This window comes from Schistocerca nitens, chromosome 10 (assembly GCF_023898315.1).
Source record: "Schistocerca nitens isolate TAMUIC-IGC-003100 chromosome 10, iqSchNite1.1, whole genome shotgun sequence".
Lineage (NCBI taxonomy): Eukaryota > Metazoa > Arthropoda > Insecta > Orthoptera > Acrididae > Schistocerca > Schistocerca nitens.
Window position 1 is genome coordinate 1,842,585 of NC_064623.1, and position 17,123 is coordinate 1,859,707.

Genomic DNA, 17,123 nt, shown 5'->3' on the forward strand with positions numbered 1-17,123 from the left:
TTCTTTACTGAGTTTTTCAAGCAGACAATGAAATTTCACCAGAAAAGCTTCAACTGTAGCTTTCTCTGGTACTCTATAAATAGAAACTACTATGACATTTAGGTCCCTCAACTCGATACAGCAGCTTTCAAATACGCACTCTTCATTCAAATGATTAAAATCGCTTCTTATTTCATATTTTATATCAGAATGAGTAAGTATGAAAGAGCATCCATGTGGTTTCTCTCATCTACAATAGCTGTTGCCTAGTTCGAAATTTTCAATTTTATTAAGAATTTTAATGTTATCAGATGTAAGCCGATGTTCACTGAGGCAAATAGCTTTGATATTTCTACACTCAGATAGAATAATTTGTAATTCACCCATTTGTTTCAAAAGTCAGCACTTTAGACCATTTATGTTCAAGTGCATTATATAGGGGCATTCTTTTATATTTATGGACTCAAGCATACTCATTCTTTCATACCATTTCAGTCTCGCTGCTTTTGTTACCAAACACTTTTTCTCATCCCCATCACTTCTTATAAGTTTCCCCTATTTTGCAGACTTTTACACACGTCAGTGAACATTTTGCTAAAAATTTTTGAACCTAACCTATTTAAATGCAGACCGTCTTTACCTAAACATTCATTACTTAAGAATTTATTCAGATTTTCTCCCATGAGCGAACATGTTACACTATTTTTCCAGCAGGTCGTTTTCAGTGATGCACTTGGGTGTAGGGTGTAGTTCCAGGATGTACCACTGACTTGTCACTATGATCCAAACTACAATTTTTGTACAATGCCTAAGGTGTGACAATAACAAACGTTTAATGTGACATATTTCCAAAATGAAATGACTGTATCGATCTGCAAGATGTGAAACAGTAAATGGAAATATCCCAGTTCCGCATTTAAATTTGAGATTTTATGCAGTAAATGTTCATTATGAAAAAGTTAATTTTGTATCAAACTGAAACTAACAAACAAATATTATTGGCTTTCATGCCAGAAATCTACACACTGACATCTGATGCAGTAAATACTGGAGTATTCACAAAATGTGCATTAATAAGGCAACCTGCTGCTTTTAGAACCTCTGTAGGCACCTTTGTTAGGTGAAAGGAAAAATAATGGAACTGGCACACAGGCACACAAGTTGCTTTTGACTGGGAAACAGATTTTTTTGTTTCAGTGTTTTCAGGGTCTGGGTGACCAACAGTTAGCAGCCCAGAGCTAGAAAGATACAAATTACCAACAAGACTCTAAAATGGTAACACACTGCCCCATGTCGCATCTGACCACGTCTCTTCAACCACTCAACTCCTCTAAGTACAGTTGCACTGCAGCAGTAGGCTGCTACAACATATGTGTGTGTGTGTGTGTGTGTGTGTGTGTGTGTGTGTGTGTGTGTGGGTGCGGGCACACGCACTTGTCCAACACACGGTCCAAAGTTTTTCTAGTAGTGCCTGTTTATCAAACACATTCACAATTTGACAGTAATGCAGAACAGAAAGGAGACCTCCGTACCTATTGACGATAGCTCCCCACCTCCGCGCTGCAGTTGCTGCTGCTGAGGGTGGTGGTTCGACGGCATCGGTCCTAGCCGGAGACGCGGTTCCACCCTCTGTACAATGGTCGCCCGGCCAGTGGATGGTGTGCCCACAGAACGTCCCACGCTACTGCTGCCAGAGTCCACTTTCGAGACGTCTCGGTCGACAGGACACCCTGGATCTGCCGGCCCCTCGTCATCGTCTGTACCGGCATTCGGAAACATGGAGACGTCCAATCCGTCCAATGTAACAACAAACTGCGGATTTGGACGTGCAACAGGCTCCCTGTATGAAAGACAAAAGTAATGTTTCACTTATTTTAGGAACAAGAACTCTAAAGGAGCAATGTATGCAACAGGTCCTGTAAGTTGAGTATTACAAAGAAACCGGAGTGTATTCCTGTGACAGGATGTCAGAAAGGACATAAAAATTATAATATCTAAATAATGTCATTACAGTGCAGTCCCAATATAATTACCCTCCCACACAGATGAATGAAAGAAACATTGGCCTCCCATCAGAAATGTCACCTAGTGTAACAATTCAACTCTGGTTGGACCAAACTCTTTCTGCAAAGGTAATGTAACTCTAGCACATACCTTTTTCTTAAAGCCTCAGTTACACTGAAGAGAATGAAAGTAAGTACAAGAGAATGAGCATTCTGAGAACTAATTGCCCAAGAATGAGTACTTAAGTGCGCACTCCCTGAATATGAAGGCCCTTCTCGGCCTTGACCTTGGCACGATTGCACACTAATTTACAGACTTTATGTCTTCAACTGATAAATATGAAGTTACTTTAATTCTTCTCGAGAAAGAAAAATAACGAAAAACTACGAGTATGGAATTCAGGGAATACAATTGTAAATGAATGGGGGTCTCTTACTAAATAACTGGAAATAGTCTCCTATTTTCTTCACTGAATTGTCTTAAGAATCAGCTATCAACTACAGAAATTATTTAAAATGAAATGAAAGTTAATATTACTTCTGTCTATTTTATATATGAAGGGATCTGGAAAGGAATGAATGAGCTGAGCACAGTTTTGAAATTTAACAGAACATTAACATTTGTATTTAAGTCTTTTCTCTGTCTTACAGTTCTGTAACATTTACACTTATTTTGGAAATTGCAAATCTTAAATAATATTGCTACATATTTTTTCAAACTTTTGATGCTACATATTAAGACATTAAGTAAAACTTATTCAATGAAAGCAGTGGCGATGTCCATGAGAAGTAGCGTAAACATTGCTTTTTCCATTATTATCCGAAATAAGAATCGAACCATATTTAAAAAGCAGTACAAGATTGTCTATTCTGAGAACTTCATGCATTAGTAAGACAATATAATTTTCTTGTGCTTCTAATCCACAAAATTTTTTCAAAACCTAGAGATCCTGGTATTTCGTATGAGAGATGGGTAAATATAAATATAAAGTAGATCCTGTCTGAATTTGAAACTATCATAGTAACAAATTGATCAAGTTTCGAGATTATTGTACAGTCTTATTGGTATAAGAAAACTCAGGAAATTCAAACTCTAGTCCAAGGGATTTTCACCTGGATGAGCTGATTTCAAAGCAGCTGTCTCCAATGCCCCATTGTAAGTTATTTTGAATTTCACCAGTCTCTAGGGAGTCATGTCTAAGATGATTTCTCTAACAGGACACTTCTGCTTGTAGAAGGGCATCAGGAGTGCTATCCATTGGTAGAAAGTTTCAGGTGTAGCCTCAACAAAATTAAATGGTGAAGGCTTTGGTCGAGCTGATATGAACACCTCCAGCCAATCATCAGTGATTTCTGTGTGAACTGTCGGGTTTATAAGCCCATGTTTTTATCACATTCCAAATAAGATTGTCTTCATTTTGAAAATTTTACCTTCACAGAGTCAAACCTTCTCTCTACCATAACCGAACTGAGCAAAAATTGAATAAATCTTATTTTAACCAGAACATGAATCACAAAATACATCAACATTTTTAACAACCTTGGAGTCATAACAAAATGTAAAAACAGACATCACAGCTACTTTATTTGGTAGCACACTCACGATAAAGGAAAACTGAAACTTCTGCATTGGACAAACAGTGGATGTTGAAAGTGTATATACGTAACTGCCATTTATATTGTACAGCTTTGTACTGTCAGGCAGAGGCAGTTCTTTGTGCTTTCTTTCTTAGCTTTTTTCTTCCTCTCATAAAATGTGTTGACTTGCAATTTGTGAAAATCTTAATCTTTTTTTTTTTTTTTTTTTTTTTTTTCCAAATGGGGTGTAATATCTCTTATTTCTGCTAGTTCAGTGCACTTTTCTCTTTTCCATTTCTGTAGGTAGGTGGTTAGTGTTTAACGTCCCGTCGACAACGAGGTCATTAGAGACTGAGCGCAAGCTCGGGTTAGGGAAGGATTGGCAAGGAAATCGGCCGTGCCCTTTTAAAGGAACCATCCCGGCATTTGCCTGAAATGATTTAGGGAAATCACGGAAATTTCCATTTCTGTTATTTCACTTTGGCTGTATATCCACGACAGGTACTACATCAATCTGTGCGAGGATACCTAAAGGAAATACTGAGGTAAACGTTAAATATGTCTCCACATGTCCTAATATTATGAAAAGGAAAGTTGCTACACACACACACACACACACACACACACACACACCGTGTGCGTGTGTGCGTGTGTGTGTGTGTGTGTGTGTGTGTGTGTGTGTGTGTGTGTGTGTGTGAGATCTATTTTTGGCAAAGGCCTTACTGCCTGAAAGCTTTTTTTTGTGACAGTCATTTTGTTATGCCTATCTGCAACTCAGCTTCTTCACTATATGGTGAGTCACAACTTCTCATTTGCAATCACTCGGTAAATTGTTACAGTCTCTTGTAACCAAATAAAATGTTTGTCTGGGTTTTGAATCAAGTGTTTTTTGAAGGAAAACATTTTGGTTTTTGAATATTAGCTTTAATTGAAAAGAGGCATTAATTTTTGTATACAATATCCTACATGTATGGGAATGTTGCAAAACTGTTCAAACACAACAAAAGTTTGTAAGATGCAGTGGCTAGTTCACAGTTTCTCGTGTATCCCTCTCACTAGCAAGTCACTGTCGCACGACTATTTGAGCGACGTCAATGTATCGCATGCTTCGGCATATTGGGAAATCTCGGGCCTGCTGGAAAGCAAGTATTGTTTGGGGAGCCCTGGCCTTTTGAATTCTTCAAAATAAATGTGACCTTGACTTTCAAAGCTTCATCTCTAAATGTAGGATGACTCGTATAAATGTAAGACTACCCCCAAATAATCTACCAATACTGCACTAAACAATGTAAAAACGTAGACCTCAACAGTGATATTATAATTTGTGAATATAAGATGAACCCGAATTTTTCAAATAATGAATTTGGGAAAACACCTCATCTTATAATTAGGTAAATACACTACTAAACCTGCTTTCATCATTTATATCAGTGTATAGACTATTACAACTTTGATTCATTGTTTGCGGTGGTGTTCTTCTTATCCGTTTCTCAGTCATACAAATGTTATCCGTTTCTCAGTCATACAAATGATCTGTACCTTTCTGAGAACAGTAGTGAGGTCCATTCTGGTCAAGTGATTTATCCATTGTTTTCCAGTCCTGTAAGTCAGCTTTTAGGTTTTGTACCTATATATTTCTTTTCCTGTTTTCTAGTGTATCTGACTCCTGTTCTCAAAAACATTTCTGCTACATGTAAGCTCGGTTCTCCTTTTTCCGTCTTTTTACTTACAAATATGAACTGTTTTTATGATTTACCTGTAGTTTTCACACCTTATAGTAGGACTACCGATTTTGTTAACAAAGATCTTCTGTTGTAGCACAGTGCACTGAATACCGTGCATTCTGGCTGTTATATGCACTACATTAACAAAGTCGTAAGTTTCATTATCAAACCAGACATTTGATACAATGCAACAAATAATTTGGCATTTCAATCATCAGTGAGTTTCTTGTTCGAATGAACAGAACTAAAACCTCGAGTAAAGAGTAAATTTCCATTCCACCAGTGCCAAACAAATGCTATACCTAACACACTGGAGACCAAATACGCTCCTTCCCACACGGTGCTTGGTCATCGCGTATTTTATTGAGAATAAGAAAATATGGGAAGCCGGCAGTCGTAAAGCTGGTCACCAGCTGGCGCGGCAGAGCTAGCCACACTGCACTGAAACTGAGAGGCTGCCACCTCAAAATTCTCCAAAAGGACAGGAAAAGCAATTTATTGCAGTCCATGCAAAACAAATTTTATTACTCCAATTTGAAGCAGCCATCTGAATATTAGCCGTGTTCACGTTTAATTCAAACCCTGCAGTTGTCATAACGCGGAGTTCGTATTTTGATAATCTGTTTCCGAAATTAATAACACTAGTAGAAAGAAATAATTCATTTATATTTGTCGTGTCCCAAGTAACATTAATTGGTCAAAGAAGTGGCAAAATACAGAATTTCTGACCACTATATTGGTATATTTCAATTTCTCTGTTTCTCTGGAATCTGAAATTCATTCTTTCAATAAAACATAGTTGACACAGAGAATTATCTTATCAATAAAACTGAAGAATTACAATCGGGAGACCATTTACAATAGGAACTGCCGACATTTCTGAGAAGAATTTTTCATTTTTCCATTACGTCGGCACGGGTAAGAATGAATAGTCGCAATGTGATTCGGAAGCACGCTACCCAGAGAAGGAGAGGAGAAGAGGGGAACAGATTTGCCAAGAACAACTCGAATTCTCTGACCTTACGTCTTTCGCTCCCCCACTCAATGGCAACTTTCGACAGCTTCCCTCACTTCAGCACAGGAACCAGTGCTCCAATACGGACAGATGGAGGGCCGGCATGTCTCGCTTCGAGATGACACATGACAACTCTGAGCTCTGCCGTAAGTATTGGCGCCGCTCGCGTGCCTCGGGTCTGCTCGTGCGTGGGACGGGGTCAGACACAGTGCGATCAGTAGATGGCAGGAACGTACTACGTGGTGTCTCTCACTCTTTCCTCAAACAGGGCTGGCTCGGCACTGTGCGGGCAAATGACTGCTGTCAGAAGGGATGACAAGGAGGTGGGGGAGAGGGGTACGATTGACTCACATCCTCTCCTACTGTTGGCAACGCAGTGGAATGTAGTAGGATGTGAATGGAAGTGATTCTGTTGCTAAAAAACCTGCAAGACTGGTACACAATACAGACACATTGTATAAGTTCAGTTTAAGCCCCCTCCATGCCAAAAAAAAATATAATTTAAATGGAAAACTAGGACAACGAATTTCAAACATTTCCTTAGTGATGGAAGGCGAGTGGTAGACAACTCGAACATTGGGTGCATTACGGAGCCCCTTCCCAATATAGCATTCGGAGCAGGACAGAGAGCCAATACGAACCAGTATGTATGACAGGGGGCCTCATTCCAGATGTGGAGGCGGTCTTGCTTGCAGGGTGCAATCGCCTGCAACTTGCTTTCACATCAGCAACGACGATGCTTGCTGCACGTGTTCGGAGACTGTCCTCAGTTTGTATAGGCAGGTGGCAGAAGTGTCAAAGGCGGCTGGACACACGCACGGGTGTGAGCAGAGCTCTTAATTTACAGCATTATTCCCAGAGTCGTTCGGGGTCCTTCGATTTTGGAGCCGACTGGTCGGTCTCGACCAAAGGATTTGTCAACTCTGTGATAGTCTCGGTTGCAGATTTCTGGTCCTACATTATTGGTTGGGGATTTGTAGGACTCCCCTTGATAGGTCAGGTGTGCACTAGAAGCAGCTGTTCGGATAGCAGAGTACTTATGGAGTGCACAAGAAAGTTTTTTCTTAGGCTAGGCGTTAGCTAGAGGTACTCTGAGGAGCATTCGGCAGTCAAAACACAGCAAGGTAAGTCGGACTGTGTTCAGAGTAAAGACACTGACTGTCATAATTATATCAGTAAATTGTCTCCATATTCATAACAAAGTTCACAAATTTACTGCCCCCGGGGAAAGTTCTCACGCTCAAATCAATCCCGGGACCGAGAGCTGGCTGAAACCCAAAGTGGAAAGCTGTGAGATATTGAGCGAGTCACAGAATGTATATCGGAAAGATGGATTAGAAGCCATTGGATGGGGTGTTCACTGCGGTTGAAAAAAAAATGTTCCTACTGAGGTTAAAGTTGAGTCTGACAGTGAAGTTATATGGTCATGCATAACAGGTGTAGATGGAAACAAGTTAATTGTTTGATGTTTTTGCTGGCCACCTGATTCTACTTTGACAGTTCTAGAATCATTCAAAGAATGTCTATTGTCCGTAATGCATAAATACCCATTTCATGGATTATTAGTTGGAGGCAACTGTAAGCTAATGATTGTGGACTGACGTGTCTATGGATACATTTCAAGGCATACAGACAGTCACGTGAAGTAGTTTTAAATACATTTTCTAAAAACTGTCTCAAGCAGCTAGTTCGACAGCCCACGTACAATGGAAATATTGTCGCGTAGAGGAAGGTGTAAGCAGATGAATGATGAATACTTACTTCACTTAACGAAGGTTTACTCAGCACTTGCACATACAAGAGCACGGAGTAAGCTGCCTCCGGCCAGAACACACACGGTATATATACAGCTACAGAATATTCCAGTACAATGATTCCTGCCATTTGTGGATACTTTTAGAATGTACTCGAACTGAATATAGAAATTAAAATGTTTTAGTTCAGGTGAGTTTTGAATTCACGACGCTCCATGCAAAAATCTAGTATCATAACCACTACACTACGGTGACTGCGCTACTCGGCTTCTTCTGCGACATTGTTCACTCCTTAAGACAGGCTAGTCCAAACTGTGCCCCTGGGGCACTAGCGCCCACGATCACCTGCGGCCAGTGCCCCATGCGAATTTGTATGTTGTCGCAGTGGCCGAGCCGTGTCGCTCAGCTGGCCGTGCAGACCGCCCGCCGAGCCTCGCCATGCCGCTGTACACAAATATTGCAATAGAAAAAAATTTATTTTGTGACCACACATCGCTGTCCTTCTCAGCGGAACTGGGGGAAAACGCATCTAAAAGCAATCTTTTTTGTTAGTTATTTTATTTGAGTTTCAATGAATGAAACAATTAATTGTTACAATGATAAAAGTGTTTTAAAAACAGGATTGTACAAAATTAATTTTATGTTCTTTTTTGGCGCGGTACAAGCAGGAAACAGGTGGGCAAAGTTTGTACGCAAGTTACAAATGATCGCTGAGAATTGGGAAAGCAGGGAAACCCTTTGCTGCTGGGAATCTCATCAAGGATTGCCCGGTCGACTCGGCGGCTTGTATTTGTCCACCAGACCTCACAGAAAAATTTGAAAAAATAGCTCTTTTGCCTCAAACTGTTGCTCACAGAGTCAAAGATACGGTCTCAGATACGGAGCAGCAATTAATGGAGAGTGCGACAAACTTCATTTCACTTTCTATCGCTCTCGACGAGTCCGCGGACGTTGCGGACATATCTCATCTCGTCATATTCATTCGAGGTGTCGACGACAATCTGCGTGTCACCTAAGAATTTCTCGATCTTACACCATTAAAAGACACAACCACGGGTTTGGATATTTTTCTAGCCGTGGAAAACGTGTTAGAGTCAATGGGTTTAAAATGGGAACGCCTGAGCAGTGTAAAAAGGGATGGAGCCCCTGCGCTACGAGGGATATGCACTGGATTTATGGGTTACGGGTGGTCAAAAATGGCTGTTCCTTATTCGCGACAGTCCATTATCCGGTACACCAGGAGGCACTTTGTGCGAAGATTGCCAACATAAAAAAATGTTATAGACAAAGTTCTTCGAACGGTTAATTATCTTCGCTCGCACGGACTCACACATCGCCAATTTAAAGAATTTCTGGCTGAGATGGAAGTGGAATACCCGGACATCCCCTACCACACCGAAGTAAGATGGCTGAGCAGAGGAAAGGTGCTTCATCGGTTTTTCTCCTCGAGGGGTGAAATAAATACCTTTTTGGAAATGAAAGGACATCCAGAAGAATTACTTTGTGATCCTAAGTGGGTGGTGAATTTGGTTTTTTGAGTGACCTTACTGCTCATTTAAATACTTTGAACATTTCACTCCAACACGAAAATCACTATGTCATTGATTTAGTGCAGACGATTCATGCGTCTGGGAAAAAAAAAAAAAAAAAAAAAAAAAAAAAAAAAAAAAAAAAAAAAAAAAAAAACTTATTTTGTGGGAAAAACAATTCCACGAGAAGAATCGTGGACACTTTCCTGCACTAGACAGCGTTAAAGATGATGTGGATTTTTCAGATTATGTTGCAATCATTTGCGAATTACAAGAACGGTTTGAAAACAGATTTTTGGAAATAAGTGAGCTTCAATCAACCTTAGGTATATTTTTCCACCCGTTTTCCCTTCGGCACGGGACGTCTCGCAAGTGCTTCAACTAGAGCTGATTGACCTGCAGTGGGATATCCGCCTGAAGGGGCGCTTTCTCATGTGTAAAACTTTGGATGACTTTTACAGCTGTCTTCCACGAGAGGAATATCCTCTTTTGCACAAGCACGCAGCCTAAGTTCTCTCAATGTTTGGTTCCACATATATCTGTGAGCGTTTTTTCTCTCTTTTAAAGCTCGCTTAAACTAAGAACCGTTCATTACTTGGCAATAAAAATTTGACTACTTCTTTGAGGTTATCAGTCTCAGGGAATATTGTACCAAACATTGATGAAACTGTTTCCTCGAAAAAGAAAAAAGTGTAAAATGTTAATTGTTTTCTTTAACAATGTTGACTGTAAGAATTAAAGAACTTTATAACCTTAATTCTATTTTAATAAGTTTTCAAACTTGGTCGGTTAAAATTGTTACGTACAAAACAGCAAACTAAGGATCTGATTTCTAAACTCTGAAAAGGGATACAAAGAGATGTAGCCCGAAGTATAACAAAAAATATTTACTTGTAACTGCTAACAGTAAGAATGAGACTCTACGAGGTGTGGTTAGAAAAAAACCGGACTAGTACTGGTGAAACAATAAAACGAATGCAATAAGGCTGAAAGTCGCGTGGCCTGTCACGTGACTCTCGCTCCGCCTACTGCTCGAGTTTCATCTGCCTCCTGCACTCAGTCTGCCCGTGGCGTCTGTTTTAAGTAGTTGACGTTTTGTCTGTGCGTCGGAAAATGTTGAGTGTACGGAAAGAACAGCGTGTTAACATCAAATTTTGTTTCAAACTAGGAAAATCTGCAAGTGAAACGTTTGTAATGTTACAACAAGTGTACGGCGATGATTGTTTATCGCGAACACAAGTGTTTGAGTGGTTTAAACGATTTAATGATGGCCGCGAAGACACCAGTGACGACACTCGCACTAGCAGACCATTGTCACCAAAAACTGATGCAAACATTGAAAAAATCGGTAAACTTGTTCGTCACTTTCCTTGTCAACTCCTGTTAACTCAGACACTGCTCTGATTGTTAAACGGCGATCTTGTCGAACAAGTTTACCGATTTTTTCAATGTTTGCATCAGTTTTTGCTGACAGTGGTCTGCCAGTGCGAGTGTCATCACTGGTGTCTTCGCGGCCATCTTTAAATCGTTTAAACCACTCAAACACTTGTGTTCGCGATAAACAATCATCGCCGTACACTTGTTGTAACATTACAAACGTTTCACTTGCAGATTTTCCTAGTTTGAAACAAAATTTGATGTTAACACGCTGTTCTTTCTGTACACTCAACATTTTCCGACGCACAGACAAAACGTCAGCTACTTAAAACAGACGCCACGGGCAGACTGAGTGCAGGAGGCAGATGAAACTCGAGCAGTAGGCGGAGCGAGGGCCACGTGACAGGCCACGCGACTTTCAGCCTTATTGCATTCGTTTTATTGTTTCACCAGTACTAGTCCGGTTTTTTTCTAGCCACACCTCGTATATCCCTTACATAAAGTTATTTCTAAAATAGAATATTTATGACTCTAGTTCATTAAAGAAACTGATATAATTTTCATAAGACGCCTATTGTACATATGATGAGTGTGCATGTGCAGTGCTAATAGAATGAACCTGTGGGTCAGAAAACAACTAAGATGTTCTTCGATTCTTGTTTTGAATATTGTTGTCTAAAGCTTTGCGTAGTAATTCTGCCACACGAACACTAGTTGTTACCCAAGTGGTAAACGGTTTGCTTGTTTTACTGCTCATCAGCGTCTTTTACACAGGTGCGCTTCCTCTGTTATTTTGTTTGCGTTGGATCTGACTGCGGGAAAGTCCACCGCAGGGCAGTGGTGTGTGGTCTCAATCGCTTCGCAGCTCTCTCTCTCTCGCTCCCATGTCGACACTAGCGACGCACGGTCGTGGACGGGGCGCTGAAGTAATTCTTGGCTGAGCCTGCCTTAAGAGAACAGCGTCTCGGTGTTACGTCCTCCTAATATGGGAATGAGTCGTTGGTCCCGCATACTCCAACTCCCAATGACTGATCTTCGCCCTGGCAGTGATCTTAGAACTTCCCTCGCCGCTACGTTCTTCGTTACCTTTCTGCTTGTTGCCTGTCACTGGGGCTTCGAATTTACTCTGGGTTGCAGGATCCTTATAGGGCGTCATTCGAAAGACGTGGACCGTATCTTTGATCTTTCGTCGTCTTGTGTCGGGGTCGAAATCTTCAACTTCATAAGCAACATCAAACAACTGTCTTACAACCTTATAAGGTCCAAAGTAGTGCCTGAGGAGCTTCTCGGAGAGACCAACCTTCCGAACGGGAGTGAGGATCCAGACGAGGTCACCAGGCTGGTAGACAACAGGGCAGTGGCTCACGTCATACGTACGGCGATAGTTTTCTTGAGCCTGCAGGGTGCAGAGTCGAACTAACTGCCGAGCTTCCTCAGCTCTGGTTAACACCTGGCCGATGTGGCCGTCATCCGTGTCATCAGGATGTAACGGAAGCACAGTGTCCATCCTCATCGTCGCCTCACGCCCGTGCACCCGGAAAAATGGCATAAATCCTGTGGTGTCTTATTTGGCGGTGTTGTAGGCAAACGTCACGAAAGGTAGCATCTCATTCCACTTGCTATTCTCAACATTGACGAACACTGATAGCATGTCGGCCAATGTCTTATTAAGGCATTCAGTAAGCCCATTAGTTTGCGGATGGTAGGCAGTCATGATGTGATGAGTAATGTTGCACTGACGGTTTATCTCTGTCACAAGATTCAATTGAAAAACTTTCCTGCAACCCTTAATTAATGACCTTGGGGCACAGTGTTTTCGTACAATGTCTTCTACGATGAATTTGGCTATCTCGAATGTTTCGGCTCTTTTCACGGCTTTTGTAATGGCATAGTGCGTCAGATAATCAGTGCAAACAATGATCTATTGCCACTAGCAGATGTCGGAAATCGTCCGAGGAGGTCAATCCCAACACGCTGGAAAGACGTTTCGGCTGGTGGGATTGGTGCGAGCCAGCCAGGTGGTTTCTGTGGAACTGTCTTTCTCGTCTGACAGTGTGACGGACACTCCTAAATAAATCTGGCCAGAAAAATCTCTTGCAGATCCTATCGTATGTCTCAATAAATCCTAAATGTCTGGCCTGAGGTGTTTTATGGAATTTCTGTAGAACATCTAAGCGCATGTGTCTAGGAATCACCGGTAGCCACCTCTTTCCAAACGGATCAAAGTTTTTCTTGCAAAGTAATCGATTAACTACCTTAAATTGTCCTTTCACATCCTCTGACCGATTTAAGACAAGCATAATTTGAGAAATCTTGGCGTCATCCTTCTGCTCAGCAGAGAGTTCCTGGAGTGCAGCGAGACTGTCACTATCTTCATCAAAAGTGTTGATGGTCTTACACAGGGCTTTTTGGGAGACAGTCAGCATCTTGGTGTTTTCTTCCACTTTTGTACACTATGGTAATGTCATATTCTTGAAGACTTAGTGCCCACCTGGCGAGTCGTCCCCTTGGATCCTTAAGACCTGTCTACCAACAAAGTGAATGATGGTCTGTAACAACTGTGAATGGCCTTCCATAGAGGTACTGCGTAAATTTGCAAATGGCCCAGATCACAGCAAGACATTCACTTTCTGTAGTTGAGTGGTTTCTCTTGGCTTTTGTAAGTGTCCAAGAAGCATCTGCACCAGAACAGCACTGACCCCACACCCACTGGCATCTGTGTGTGCTCTCTCATCATGCAGACCAAGTACAGGGTCAGTCGTCAGAGCTTTTCGATGCACATCTAAATAATCTTGTTGAGCACCACCCCAGATAAATTTAGCATAGGCTTTTAACAACTCTTGGAGTGGCCTGGCTTTGATACAAAAGTCTTTGATAAAACGGCAGTAATAAGAAAACAATTCGAGGAAACTTCTCACATCTCTAAACTTTTAGGAATAGGAAATTTTGTGATACCTCTCACCTTTTCTGGGTCTGGACGCACATCTTTGTTTGACACAAGGTGCCCAAGTATTTTGATTTCTTTTGCTCCAAAGGGACACTTTCTTGGATTAAGTTTCAGTCCAGCTTGTTAGAGACACTTTTCAGTACCATAGCCGAGAGCCAGAGCCAGGACTCAGACTACAATACAATGGTTAACGGAGGTAAGAAAAATACTCTCGCGCGTGTGTGGGCCGCAATTGTAATTAATAACTAAAGATTTCTTGCTTTAAAGTGAACTGACTAGCCGAGGAAATTAATATGAAAAGTTTATTACATTGTTCAACTTATATGCTCATGTTTTAATAGATTCAGCGAGTCTAACATTCATTAACGTAACAAATAATTTGAGATTAATATTGTTAAAAAGGAGAACTTCAGGAAAGCATTTAATCGTAAATCAAAATAAAATGAAATATCATTTTTATTAAGGCCCACCACGTAAGTCGGCAACAATCAAAAAATAATAATAACAATAATAATATATTAAATTACGACGGCCGACGGACGCGAGATTGGCGCCGCAACTTTGGGGCCCGATCAAAGAAAATACGACATTTATTACATCTGACTCTATTGTAATGAATGTGATTATGTACGTGTCTAATTGTTGTAAAATATTAATGCTTATATGAATTCTTTTACATGTACAACAACAAAACCACACCCTGAGGAGATCTGGAGAAGAAAAAGTGTAGAAAAGAAAAAGGATTGCGAGAAAGAAAAATAAGTTAGGTAAGGCCTATTGTGCAAGCATCCTGTGTACCTCTGTGCGGAATATCGAACCCATGTGCACATGAGATACCTTCGGTGTTTTGTTTATTTATATGTTTATTTTTGGAGGGGATAATTATTCGTGTGTGTATCAGTGTTAAAGATTTGTCAGTGGCTTAAAGTGAATTTATTATGGGTAAGATAGGACAAGCTAAAGCATCCGTACCAGACGAACAAAATTTTGTTAATATGGAAAGTGAGGGTCATTTGCAATACGTAAACGAATCCCAAGCCACCGCCTCGGATAACATAATTTCCGGAGCGGGGGGCGAGGATCTGTGGATGGTGAATGACACTCCACAGCAGAATGGGAATAGAGTAACAACTCCACTGCCTGGGCAGGGGGACCAATCGTGTTCTAGTTTAAGCGGGGCACCACTATGCTCACCGATTGCAGACCCTTTTGCTGAATTTCTGCGTAGGCTCGAAGAAAGAGATAGGGAAAGAGACGAAAAACTGGCTCAGATGCTCTATGAGCAAGAGCAACAAAGAGAACAGAAAGAAAGGGAAAAAGAAAAAATGTCAGAACAGAGGGAAAAACAAAGAGACGAAAAACTGGCTCAGATGCTATATGAGCAGGAGAAAAAATTAACGCAAATGCTACATGACCAAGGGAAAGAATTTACGCAAAAGCTCAGTGAGCAAGAGCAGCGCAGTGAAGCGAAACTAGACAGTATCCAAAGCGAACTTGTCGAGATACGGGATGCGTGCAAAGAAATACCCGATCTTGTGCAAAGCTTAGCCGGCGAGATGCAAAAATTACAGATATCGCAGGCTAAGCTTGAAGACAATGTCCGCGTGGATAATGTGGAGATAGATGCACGGAAAAGTATTGATACATATTTGGAAGTGCAAGCTCAAAAAGTCGACAAAGAATTCAATGAATGGCTAGAAGTAAAGGATCGCGAGATATCTGCAAAGATTGAAAGCGATGTAAAAACAGCTGTAGAACAAGCGACTGTGGCCGCGAGTGTAAATATTGACGCTAGCGCTGCCGCACTGCACGCCGAATTAACACAGATCAAATCCCGTGTGACAGCGGAGTTGCCAAATTGGCAACAGGAGGTCGCGCGGAGACTGTCTGTGTTGGAAAGCAATGTAAACAGTGGCGGACAGATGTATCCGACTCTGCGTACTGACTACTATAATAACGCAGACTGTATGCAGGGTGCGAGTGCGCAACCGCAACCTAATGCGAATTATGAGCACGAACAACATGCGATACCGTGCAGCGCACATCACGAAGTAATGAATGTCACAGAATGTAGCAATCAGATGTGCAAAAAAGAGGACAATGTAATAAAACACAGAACATTCCAACCCTTCAATAGCAAAAAACGAAATGTCCACCCTGTGGTATTTATTAAGAGCTTCAGGAATGTGTTTCCCAGGACATGGACGGAAAGACAAAGAATACAGTTCGTGGTCTCCTCAATTCAAGGTGACGCGGCACTGTGGGCCACCGACGTGTCCAAAAAATGTCTAACGATGCAACAGTTTGAAGGTGCATTCTTGCAAATATTCTGGTCCGATAGCGTCCAAGAAAGACTACGAAAGGAGTTGTACAGTCCAGAAATGTACAATCCTAAGATGGGAACGTTACACAAATATTTCGAAAAGTGTATCAACAAAACCAGGTACTGGGACGAGCCAATGTCCGATCGTGACATAATCAGATTGATAAAAATGAAGTTGCCCAGTGAAATTAAAAGATATTTCATCAATGTGCCGGAATACGATATAGAACAATTCATGGAAATAGTGGAGTCTGTTGACTTATTGATCGAAGATATGAAAACCGAAAACAATTGGAACCATGCAGGCTGTAATCAACAAAAAGCCGATTACAATAGCAGCCACAGTAACGGTAGTAACTTAGTACCTGTAATGGTACTTTGACTTCCGCAAAGTTATAATTTACGATCGTGCGCGCAGAAGAGCGCTGCGCCAGCGACCGATTTTATAAATAATTTTGTTCTTTTTTTTTACTTTTGCGTAGTTTTTTTGTTTTTAAGAACGAATGGAGGACTCTCTCTCTCTTGTCTTGATACGAAAGACGTGTATTTTTCCCGCTGTGTTGAATGTGCTTTTGGTGAAAATTAAAATTACATTACAAAGCGGTGTTGTTTCAATAGCTAATGAGGAGAAGAAAATAAAAGGTAACACTACAATTGGCGTCCTGGTGACAGGACTTGCAATCTTCGGATTTGATACAAGTGCAGTTTGGATTTGATAAAAGTGCAGTTGTTATAAATTTTGGACATTTTATCCAATTTTAAGCACTTAATAGCATCAGAAAATGAATTTGGACTAAGTCTCATTCATTTCAATTGTAATGTTACGTGCATGAAATTTACAATATTGTTTTCCCTGTTATTAATTTGTGTTAATTTTCATTTTCATGCTGAGGA

General features: G+C 40.9%; 1 protein-coding gene across 3 annotated transcripts in view; it reads right to left on the reverse strand.

Moving 5' to 3' along the window:
* The window catches only part of LOC126210239 (zinc finger CCCH domain-containing protein 14), a 238,337-nt gene that overhangs the window by 92,428 nt on the left and 128,786 nt on the right, over positions 1-17,123 (reverse strand). For all 3 annotated transcript variants that reach the window (XM_049939427.1, XM_049939426.1, XM_049939428.1), the window contains one exon: positions 1,512-1,819. In XM_049939427.1, coding sequence (XP_049795384.1) covers positions 1,512-1,819 — 308 coding nt within the window. The remainder of the gene's footprint in view (positions 1-1,511; positions 1,820-17,123) is intronic.